At 38.7% G+C, this 12,668-nt stretch overlaps 1 protein-coding gene across 2 annotated transcripts in view; it reads left to right on the forward strand.

Moving 5' to 3' along the window:
- Positions 1-297: 297 nt before the first annotated feature.
- The window catches only part of LOC110840215 (uncharacterized), a 69,426-nt gene continuing 57,055 nt past the window's right edge, over positions 298-12,668 (forward strand). The window contains exon 1 of one of the 2 annotated variants that reach the window (XM_087344721.1): positions 298-909. In XM_087344721.1, the coding sequence (XP_087200847.1) occupies positions 831-909 (79 nt within the window). In that variant the 5' untranslated portion in view covers positions 298-830. The remainder of the gene's footprint in view (positions 910-12,668) is intronic. The other variant, XM_087344722.1, reaches the window with a different exon arrangement.

A 12,668-nucleotide genomic window follows, 5' to 3' on the forward strand; every position in this document is an offset into this window, starting at 1 on the left:
TTTCACTGGTTTTCTATTGAATGTTTCAAGCGATAAGAAATGGACTCAAGATAGATACAGAAGGAACTTTGTTGGTGAAAACAGTTTCTCAGTCGTTACAAGCGTCGAAAAACTAAAAACCCCTTTCTGACAATACACTGTTTTTAATTGCAAAATATGTTCTTAGTGATGTTAACAAATTGAAGTGGTAGTTATGATTGTTGGTGTATTACTTTTGAAGAAGAATCAGTTGATATGGCACCGCGACGAAACCATCACGGCGGTCATGGCGGGGGCCACGGGGGTCATGGTGGCGCCACTGGAGCCGGGGGAAACGGGAATGAAGTTCGAGGTTTCGGTATCGATCCCGAAACAATCGAGAATTACGATTCCAACGTAACAACACAAACGCAGACATGATCAACCTGGATGTTCTGAGAGACGCAGTCAAGGTTACGACCACTGACGTTGGGCAGTACATGCTTGGGAGCAGACGGTCCTAACCTATCTGAAATCATGTGGCCGGGCAAGATCTTGGTCCGAAAGACAACGCCATCAGAATTTGTGGACCAAAAGCGGCTACGATTTGGCGTTCAAAGCTTGTGGTTGTCTATGCGGTCGTGGTCATTTGAAGAAAGATTTAGATTGGATGCCACCGCCCCCTTCAAACATTGGCTGTGGGGACCGTGCAGATGCTAATAAGAAGACGTAACCGACAGAATGCGAGACCGACATATCATCCGAACAGGAACAACGTCCAGGTGCAACAGAACAGCTGATTTCTGCTGCCGGCGAGGTCAGAGGTCACACTGGGTCCTCTTCCCCACCTGCATCAGGATCCAGCGAGCCAAATGTTTCTCCCATCCACAGTGGGTCTGGAAACGGTGGCAAGAAGAATTCCAAATTTGAGTTCTTCCCTGACAGATCACGGTAAGGTCTTCACTTACAGTTTTTTAACTTTCTCGGAGATGGGGGGTGGTTGTGTGTGTGGGCATTGTTAATGTATCCACTTACTCGTATTTAAGTTTATAATTATGCCATTAAATTTGCACATTTGATACGTGATACGTGAAAAACTGTGGACTAATATTCCGTGTTTTACGTTCATGTTAAGAGCCGGGATAGCTCAGTCAGTATAGTGACTAGCTACGGGCTGGACGACCGGGGTTCGATCCCCGACGGGGGCAGAGGATTTTTCCTCTAGCTTCTGCGTCCAGACCGGCTCTGGGGCCCACCCAGCCTCCTCTACAATGGGTACCGGGGTCCTTTCCCGGGGGTAAAGCCGGCCGGGGCGTGATGCTGACCACTCACCCCCATCTAGTGCCGGGGTCAAGGAAGAGAGGAGCTATACCTCCACTCACCCCAAACGCCTACATGGCGTATAGTGGGACAAACTTTACTTTACTTTACGTTCATGTTAAACGAGAATGTTTCAGGACTTTTCTGTATGTTGCATCAGAGTTGTGGGATGGATAGAGCCATATAAAGGGCATTGTGCAGGCAGTGCTTTTTACAAAGAACACCGAAACACCCGTGCAACATTTTCATACTACAAGAGTAGAAAGGCTGTGTCGTATCACAAGCACAAACTGCATAATACAAGAATAATTTCTCGCTCCGGATTTTGAACTCTGTAGCTGTAACGAAATTAATCCAGCATTTTAACTGGACCTATGACACAGATACCTTCTTGAAAAGTTGAACATATTCAAGCGTGTTAGCAACAATATCTACACAGCGGAGTTCGTTAATCGGGACTAACGTGTTAGTCAGTTCTAGCGCCGGCTGTGCACATATGTCGCTGTTCAACTTAACACTTGAAATGACGTGAGGCTAAGGCACAGGAGTACAAGTGTACTTGGCACGCGGTTAAGGGCGCCCAAACAGAATGAGAAATGCTGAAGCCCTGGATAACTAATCAGTTTCAGCATTTTGAATAAACATGAGAGCCTAGTCATCTCTCGTACAGCTAGTAGTTGCTCAGATTGTCGACAAATTCCTCATCTTTTATGGAACCCGAAGAGTCAGTGGTCCCTGTACTTGGATGAATCCAGTTCATACCCTCATACGTTATTTATTCAATGTACCTTTTAATATTATTATTCCATCTGCGCCTAGATCTACCAGTTGGTCGTTCCCATCGAAGCTTTCCGCCCCAAAATGTATGTTTTCTCATGTCTTTTTTACTTGTTACGTGCCCCAAATATTATTTGAGGAACAGTATAAATTATGAGTTACCTCATTATGCAGCTTTCTCCTTGGCAATGATTAACTGTTAATGAATTTTAAAATGAATCGGTCATTGTCTGAGTTCATTCACGAGGCAGTAAGAAAGGCTACAGCCCAGAATTCGGTCGTGTCAATTTATACTTAACGTCGCTTTCACACTTACTTGAGCACTTTATAGCAGGTTATCTAAGGCAAGTCTGGGAAAGGAGTGAGTGGTTATACGAGGGTCAACGTGGGTTTAGACCAGGGTACTCATGCGGAAGTCAAGTAGTCACGGTTTGTCTTGAGATTGCTGATTCATTGGACGAGGGAATCAGGACTGATGCGGTTATAATAGATTTCTCAAAGGCATTCGATTTAGTCCCACACGATAGGCTGATTACAAAAATTGCTGCATCCGGTGTGGACTTGAAGAATTTCTCTTAGGACGTTCGCAAAGAGTAAGAGTGGACGGGCAACTATCCAATGAAGTCAGGGTAACGTCAGGAGTGCCGCAAGGGAGCGTTTTAGGTCCCTTACTATTCCTAGCTTATGTTAATGATATTTGGAAAAACATTGATTCAAATATACGGTTTTTCGCTGATGATTGTATAGTATACAGGAAAATAATGGATAGTAGTGACATTGATAAGTTACAGACAGATATGAATAGATTATGGGAATGGGCGGTAGAAAATGAAATGAAGATAAATCCAGGTAAAAGTAAAGCAGTCAGCTTCAATAGAGCTAGGGTGAAGGATAGGCTGAGTTACTTTTTTGGGGATCAATTAATTCCAGAGGCAAATAGCTTTAAGTACTTACGAATTCTTATTCGCAGTGATCTGAGCTGGGCAGATCATGTGAATTATACACTAATTAAAGCATGGAAGGCTCTCCATTTCGTAATGCGTATACTAAAAAAGGGAAATAACAATACGAAACGTTTAGCTTATACGTCGCTAGTGAGACCGATACTTGAACATGGAGCTGTGTGTTGGGACCCTTACAGGGAAGGACAGGTAAGAGCACTAAATCGGGTGCAGAAGAGAGCGGCTAAATTTGCTAATTTCACGAACGAATCTGGTTGGGAAACATTGGCACAGCGTAGATTGATAGCCCGAATGTGCGCCCTTTTCAAAGCATACACGGGGGGCCGGGCTTGGAAAATGATAGAGGATAGATTATTAAAGCCATGCTACCTGGGCAGGGACGATCATACTCGGAAAATTAGGACTAGGAAACAAAGAACGGATGTAGGCAAATATTCCTTTGTAAATAGGACCATAAGAAGCTGGAACCAATTACCTCCAGGCGTGCTAGAGTCTTTCCCCTGTAAATTAGGCACCTTTAGAAAGAGGGTCAGAAAAGTAGTTACAAGCTAAGGGTTATTAAGTTGGGAATAAATGGTGATAAGTGAAGTCTCCAAGTGATGAAAGGCTGTAGTTTCTTTGGGATAAAATTTTCATGTACTGAGGGCGGACTTTATATTCTACTCTAAGTATTGAGATTAATTAGTGGATGTGTGTTTTTGTATTGTGTGTCAGTTGTTTTGTTGTGTCTCATTGTAGGTCACTGCCACCGGGTAAAAACCCATTTGCAGTCAATAATAATAATAACACTCATAGAACTTATGATTTCATATGTAGTAAATATTTTTTCTGAGAGTAGTTAGGAATGTGAGTCCTGATACAATGCGGGATACGCAAATTGTCATTTAGTGAGCATTGATAATATTCAGTATACTTTTAATAACACATACTTGTTTTACATAAAACATGAATTGCTTTCGTGCACAATTTTAATTGAAATTTTACTTTACAAAAAAGCTGACTGCAAGTTCATAAATTCGATTCCATTAGCATTCAACTGAAATGTCGAACTGTGGATCTGGAACTTCTGAACATTTAAACATTCATGTTTTTGTGAAGCATGCTTTGTTCGTAAAGTTGGTAACAACATGTTGCGCTATGCAAGTCTCACTTTATAAATTAATACTATTTTATTGTTAAATGTTCAGCGACAGTAGGTCTATAGGTACTCCTGCTTCGGTGTAGCATTAATACATAAACAGAGCTCAGTAATAATTTATTCAGTGAGCCAGCAGATGATACCTGTTCTCTTCTCCCCTACCTTATTTGTGGCAACTAAAGATCTAAATTTAGTAAATGTTTATGAGCGTAGAATTATGTAACCTTATTTTTCTTCGAATTTCTTTCGTATGGACGACAGACACAGGCATAATTTTTCGATAAATTCATTCCTTGTTTGTGGCTGTCGAAACATTTTGTGTTCTGTTTCGGGCTGCCACAATTAGTTTAGATTTGTTCACAGGTGATAACTTCCCAAACTTTCCATAATCAGCGGATTCAGGATTTTGATTGTTTCCTATTGTGTTTTTCGATGGCAAATATATATATATTTATATATATATTTTTTTTTGGTAAACATATTTTTAGATCGTGAAGAAATGCCCAGGATTTTATGGAACTCGATATTTAATTACCGTGTTCACAAAAGCCGGCATAGGTTCTGCCATGAGCGATTCCACATCCTTGTTTCCTTTGTCTTTAAGATTACTTTTAATATTATCAGCCCATTAACTGCTGGATTTCATAAATGTTCTAATATTCCGTTGGCGTTTTTCTCATCTTTCCTTCTGTATCCTCCGTGTCCCTCCGATCTGATGCTACTTCATTTTATCGCCCAAATAATATACTTATTTAATTTATTAATGTACGTATGAAATCAAGGTCCTTAAATCTGAATTAATGATTTGCCATTAATGTATTATATATGCCGCCATAGTTATATATATTAATATAGTAAATTTGTTGCAACCAACAGTGTAACAAAATTGTACATCTTTTCGTGCAGATCTCTTTACAAATTATTTTTAGGCCTGTCATCAGTGTACACACTCGCCCGCCATTGAATTCTACTCGTGTATGCTTACATATCAATAGAAGTGTCTTCCCTCGAGGTTTTCCATTGAAAATTTTATATGCATATCGTCTGTGAGTGGTAAAACTTAATATTTGGACAAGAGTGCGCATTATTAAACTCTGCATTATCACGTGTTCTATGTTCTCCTGTTGACGCTCTCTGTTTCCCACTTGTGCTCTCAAAATGAAATACTGAAAGGCTCTTAGTCCTTTTTATAACAACTTTTCAGCAGAACTTTTTATATAATTTGACCCATGAGTGACCTTAAAAATGTTCTAACGAGTACATTTTTTCTCTCCCACAGAGCGGAATCGTGTATATGAATGTAAAAGGTAAAATATAAATGGAGGTAGCGCTGAAGTAGTGTGAAGTAGTTATTGGCTTCATAATGAAATATTTAGTTAAATCCCGCTGACCAATATGTGACAATATAATCAGCGAGACGTCGGCCATTCGGCTGTTCTGAGAATTCGAAATAAAATAATGTATGAAATACATTTTTTAAGTACTCTGGTGTCCATTTTATGGTGATCGTAACTAGAGGTTAACGTTCACTACAATTTAACTTTCGTTTGGTTGCTCAGAAGTTCAAGCATTCTTTCATATTGAAATTTACCGATAAGGTTGGTAGAGCTGTAACTCTCTAAACTCATATTTCGTGAGAACAGGTCCGAATGTAGATCACGTCTGTCCTAAGATTCTTTCTTACTTTTCTCAGTATCACCAGTCGAATGCATATCGTTCGATACATCATAACCACCTCCTTTCAAATTTCATGACCATTCTTCCAATTTATTCGAGAGTGGACCAGTGCAATTGAAACAGTGACATTAAGTAACCTAAGACAATTTGAATTGGGTTTCATACAAACGTCATAAACGGAAAAGACAGGTGTAAAACGTACAGCAGACCCATTCATGGGAACAATGTCGTGGGGGCATGTTAGCCTAGAGTGTTTCGTTAAAATAATGTTTTCTGTGTGTTGTAAATATTCCAAATCTTACGTGGAGAAGAAATAGGATTGTGGGACACATTCTGAGGCACCCAGGATTGGTTAATTTGGTAATGGAAGGAACAGTTAAAGGGGAGACAAAGATTGGAATTTTTGAAGATGTAGACTGTAAAAAATATGTGGAAATGAAGAGATTGGCGCAAGATAGGCGAAAATGGAGGACCACATCAAACCAGTCGAAAGACTGATGACAAACAAACACAGAAATATTCCTCCAATATGTTAAACAAGAGGAGCAAAGTAGGTATGGGGCTGGCCTCTCCTCCGACCATGGTCCTTACTCTCGAGGACAGGCGCGAAGAAATTGTCTAGTAAACGGTTTGTGGGCCTGCTACAAGCACGCTCCGGTCGTCATGAATGGGAGTGTTCAGCCCGACAAACATCTTACACATCGAAGTTACATCCCATTCAACCACCCCGTGATCAGAAGCTAGTAGTCGCGCAGCTGGTTATGCAATGTCGTCATTTTATGGAATGCCCGTTTGCTGGGACATGAGCTATGGCCTTGAGATGTGCAGTGCATTTCCACCTCGAACAGTGGATGGGGTGGAGTCAGAGCTCAGTTACAAGCCAGCCGCGACCGAGTTCACTTCGCGTGGTAAATTCCATTTCAATAACATTGACCCATTTATAATAGGCCTGTCATATTCATCGCTGTTTCTACTCAGCACGAACAGAACGCAAAGCGTGGGCAGAGGTGTAAAGAAAATAGGGGGACGTGAAGTAATACACAGCCAAAGTAGAGAAATGGTGATAAGTGTTTACAGTTTTATGAAGAAAGAAGCGGACAGCGGCAGTGTGATTAACGTTAATCAAATACAAAATCGTGTTTCTGAAGCTACTGGTGTGTCCATAAGTACTCTGAAACGCATTCTGAAAGAGTACGAACATAATAAACGAGTGGGAAAAGAATTCAGCACACCTCACAAGAAACGGCCAAGAAGGAGAATTAAAACAGATGTAGATGATTTTGACAAGTGCGTAATTCGAAGAACGATTAACGAATTTCACACTACACAAGGCGAGCGTCCTACTTTAAAATCGTTGTTGGCAGTAATTAAGAAAAAGATTAACTTCAGTGGCGGGAAGTGGGCTCTTTGGAAAATAATTAGAGATTTAGGCTTCAGGTGGAGGAAATCGGAAAGTAATAGGAAAGTTCTCATCGAAAAGGATGATATTCGTGCAGCAAGACTGTCTTATTTGAGAAATATAAGTCGTTACAGAAATGAGACGACAGTGATACCAACAGTTGTAGCATTAGTGAGGAAGAGGCGAGGGAAGTAGAAGATGATGGGGAATTAAGTGGAATTGAAGCTTTGTAAAATGTGCATCAGCCTGCACTGATGTTTTTGTGTTTAGTAGTACAGAGAAATCTGTTCCCCTCCGTGCCCTACTGCCGCTAGCAGACAGCGTCAGTACCCTCCCTTACGCGTATTTGAAAGCTCATGTCTGCCACTGGATTCCATCCAACTAAATCTACAGCCTCACGTCGTATTGTCGAAAGACACATGTTTAACTCGTGCAGCGGAGCCATCCTCTGAAGAAATTCCCGACCAGTTTGCGGGATCCTAAATTTTATTACGTGTAGACAAGCCCCATTGCTGGTTCTGTCAGAGAAAAAAATGTCAAGCTAGTTCCGCGTTTATTCTCCTTATAATGTTGGCGTATTCCCTGGCACTGGGTTGTGGGTTCTCTTCGCATTGAACTTAAGTCTTCACAAACTTCTCACGAAGACCCTGGGGACTGGTGTGACAGTCGTGCTTTACGCCTGTGTTCTTGGAGGTAACTGGTTTGGATTTAGGGTGGAAAATCAGCTATCATGTCCGATGGGGTTCGTGTTTTTATTCAGTATCTCCATGCGAAATCTGAATATGTCACTTCCTTTCCAGTTCATTGTTCGCAGTCATTAAATGAAGTTTAAAGCAAGAAGTTGGTTTCCAGCCTTCCGCTACATTGCAGTTGCTTGTAGCGTCGAGTGGCATGAATTTTTACTTAACAGGGATGTGGGATTTTCGTTATTGAATCGTCCGTTTATCTTTCGGTCCATTTATGACAGGAGTTTCGATAAGGATAATTCTAACAAGACGGTATAGCACGCTTGGGGAAATGTGGAATTAATGCAAAACTGTCTCATGTAACTCTTTTTTAGAAAACGTCATTTATGTGTGTATAATTGTGTGGATAATATCAAAATGAATATTAAACTCGGTGAATTAAATTTGATTCGACTATAATTGATTTTAGACCTTTTGTGAGCACTATAATGAACGCTGTGATCCTTGGTTACAGACAATTCATTACTAACACAGTTTTGAAGAACACTATCATGTACTATGGAGAGAAGTTAATGAGTTTCAGAAGTCAAACGTAGTCGCTTATGCCCTGTGTTTAAAAGTCGATTATCAGTTCTGTAAAATGTTTCTTGTAAATACTTATTTATCCTTACACCTAGTTCTAAAATCGTAAATGTTCACTGTGAGATACCAATCGTGTCTTTGGTGAAAGACACTGGATGTGGAATCCCATTCACACCGAGGAGCCAGAATTTGTATTTTTTCACATGTGAGAACATTTATTTGTTCGCAGGCAGGCCAGCACTTCTTTTGGCACTGAAATATGAACATTTTGAATACGTGTGTGTTGCCGAAGCTGGGCGTTAGCTCGTTCGGCCGATTTCATACGTGAGCAACTTTGCTCTCAATATGCACGTTTCGATGCTTTGATAATAGGCTCCTACAGAAACCCGATAAAACACAAACAGACGTATAATGACCGTTGGCGCGGTTGGGTGGTCCATCTGCCAGACTACATAATGGAATATCTCGAAACACAACCATCGACTCGTCGTCGTAAGAACTTCAGATCTCACCATAGAGCTAATAATCGTATACTTTTCTCACACACAACCTCCAATATTTGTCCTCGTAGTTTCTTAAATATTCTCCCTTTATCTGACCACCCATATATTTTTTTTAAAAAGAGTTCATGCTAATAATTTTAATGAAGATTGTACAAATTATAAAACTCCGTCCCAAGATCACATTACATTGTAGTACAATCTTTTGTGTGGTATTAATTAGGGTTTTACTAGCCAAAACTTCACTCCGAAATAAAATGTGGCTATTATTTAAGCCATTTATAAATTGTAAGAAGAAGAAGAACACGCTGTCTGTACACTCAGGTTAGTGTAACGGCCGGACTCACAATGACGCAGTGGACGCCCGGACTTATGACACAATTGTAGGTTATTAACAAGCCCAGATTTATTGTTATAAATTGAAATTAAATTGTACACAAGTGTTTACACTGTATATATTACTTACTAAATCACACAAGAACACTTCTTCACCTCGCCTCTGCCGATGTATGCAGTTCAAATATATTTTATCAAATTTGTTATAATTTTCGATAGTTGTAGAATTTAGCATAATTTCCAATATAAAGGCGGGATTGTGGCTGAGCAATTTGCTACCGACTTACTTGATGTCCAAAAGGGAAGAGCCTAGAAAAGTCTGCACACACGAAGAAGACCATCGGCTCTCCAAAACCAGGGGTACCTACAGCACATCCTTGCTTTTGATTGGATCCCCTAATTTTGATACCCACACCTAAATTTTGTAACAAGGAGTCTCATAGGCCATCTGTGTCAACCCCGTTATTACAGGTTATTATTATTATTACTTTGCCCTACCTTAAGATTTAACAAAAGAGCACTTTTACGTAGTACGCAGTGCCATCCGACGTGTTTCATCTTAAGATTTAACAGTAGGGCTTAGCTATTAAGCAAAACGGTACACAAAGGAGGTAGCACTTCTAGACAATTGAACAAAAGAGGCCTTCATTAAGGTAGCTTCTTTTCTCCTCACAAACACGTGCTACAGGAGCATGTTTCCAATAACATGTCGCCAATAAATCAATTAACTTATGAATAACATACAATGAAATAACTTTATATCTATTTGACAATATTTCGTTAAACTTGGATTAATATTTGTAGTTTTGATGCGTCATGTTTGTGTTGAAATTCAGTATATATTATTTATTATTTCAGTCTATACACAAACTTAATTTTAATTTTAAATGTTGTTGTTAAAATTAAAATTAAAATTTAAAATTTAGCGCTTTTCATCGTTATTTCGATGTTACATTTCATCGCTTATTATTATTATTATTATTATTTTTATTTTTATTTTTTTGCAATAGCATCGAAACATGTCGTAAAATAATAAGCGCTGAAATGTAACATCGAAATAACGATGAAAAGCGCTAAATTTTAAATTTTAATTTAAATTTTAACAACAACATTTAAAATTAAAATTAAGTTTGTGTATAGACTGAAATAATAAATAATATATATTGGATTAATATACTAAGATGAATAAGATGATTTAAATAAATAAATCTCATCGACCGTGGGTTCGGACGACTACAACCGAATAGCATAATTTAATTATCCAGGAGAATCGGTTCCGGAATTTGATCAGATGATTTCCTTGAAACTTTTTCTTATTCTTTTTTTTTTTTTCAAGATTGTGGCTTCAGATTCCAGAAGCCATTAACTTGGAGAGCAAATATTGAGTTGGTATAGGGGCTACCGGTATGCAAAATTTTCCTTTCTCAGTGTTGCTGTTAAAGGGGGACTTAATACAAAACAGCTGATTACGTGAATATAATTTCAACAGCTAAAGTGACGCCAGTATCTGATTTCCGAATCTTGTTTCTCTGATACCGTCAAGCGAGAGCACATATGTTAAAGTGTAATTATTTTATTAAGGTTGCCGAATTTGGGCTACTGAAGAAACTTGATCAAGTCCAGTCTCAGCAGCTTCCTTTTCAAGTTGTGTGCTTCGTTTTGTTAGCTGTGTGCTAGAGACGTCAAGTGTGAAGTTACGTGGTTATTATTCCTGAATGTCGCTTGTTATCGAGTGCATCTCTGCTCAGAAGTCATGACTCAAATGTGTCACAAAAATCATACGTGTAGCAACGTCACTGAATCTGATGTAATTGGCTGTTATTGTTTCCTGTCATGTTTGTGCCAATTACTCCTTCCGCTACTAATATTTGGGCCCAACTGTGTAGGAATCTGAAGACCGAGATAGAGTCCCATCTCCGAAACGTCGTTTTACGTTTTATATTTACTAGACGATGGATAATATCCAATAAAAATTTTATTCAATTGGCTTTTATTTTATGTGAAATGTCATGAATATGAATTATGAACACAATCACACATTTTTGAAAAAATTTCTTGGCATAGAAACTCAATATTATAATGGAACGAAAACTTTAGCGTGTAAAAAGCGCACACTACTGGCCATTGTGTGAACGAATAAATCCTTAAGATAAATAAATCGTTACTTTATAATTCTTGCTATATTGTCTATGTACAGAGTGAGGCTACGTTTTATATCATAAGCATGTAAATAATTTAAATACATACTGATCCATAAAAAACTATAATGAGTTAGGCAAACTTGATGTTTACAAGTAGAACGTGCTGAAAGATTCCGGATTGGAAATTTCTTGGTCAGCATGGTACTTATCTGCCGTGCTAGAATATTAATCTGTGATTTGTTGTTATTTCAGATGACGTACGTATGATTCTAGGTGTTAAGTTCCTTCGTTTATACATTAAAGTAAAGGAGAGTGTTTCTATGTTACCTGCTTGCAAAATGAACTACATAAAACAAGGAATGCGCATATTATCCTTATTAACCCTTTGAAGCCGAAGATCGTCTGAATATTATTTATGAATCCAGACCGTACCGCGAAGAAAACACTTCACTTAACCATTACGAAAATCAGCTGGTTAACCCTTTGAAGCCGAAGCTCGTCTTTATAATATTTACGAATCCAGACCGTACCGCGAAGAAAACACTTCACTTAACCATTATAAGTCGAATCAGGCGGTACCACATAAGATTTAACAAAAGAACATCCCGGTCAAAGCCTTAAAGATGCCAAGAATTCATCTTAAGTAGAAAGGATTCATGCTGATAGATTTCCCAACCGCCTGTTACCTATAAGTTATTTTAACATCAGCTGCTATTACATGTGTGTTTATTCGTCTGCTTTCCTTGTCATATAATAAATAAAGTGTAAAATTCTTCCATTTTTATTAAGTGCAATACGTATCTTTAAAACTTCAAAGGCCCCTACTAAAAATAGAAACTTTACATTGGTACTCGGCTCAGAAACGGAGTTACGTTACTGTTTCTATTCATAATAATGTACAATGACGACGATGGTAGAAATGCTTACCATTGTGCAGAGGAAAGTTACATTAGAGTTAATGTTTATGTACATGCACGGTCTGGACGATCCAAGAATTTTGCAACATTTATCAATTTTAAAAAAAATATATGGATCAAAATAGAGTCGTTTCCGGATCAATACGCAACTAATTTGAATTTTTTTTATTTGTTTATTTCCATACAAATATATCCTACAATCTTTGAAAGGCGATACTGAATCACTCATTAAATGGAAGCGGTTTTAAAGGAAACGAATATCACGAGATATTTGC

The sequence above is a fragment of the Zootermopsis nevadensis genome, unplaced genomic scaffold (assembly GCF_977971745.1).
Source record: "Zootermopsis nevadensis isolate Lab colony 2312 unplaced genomic scaffold, Znev_1.0 Znev_ptg000008l, whole genome shotgun sequence".
Taxonomy (NCBI): domain Eukaryota; kingdom Metazoa; phylum Arthropoda; class Insecta; order Blattodea; family Termopsidae; genus Zootermopsis; species Zootermopsis nevadensis.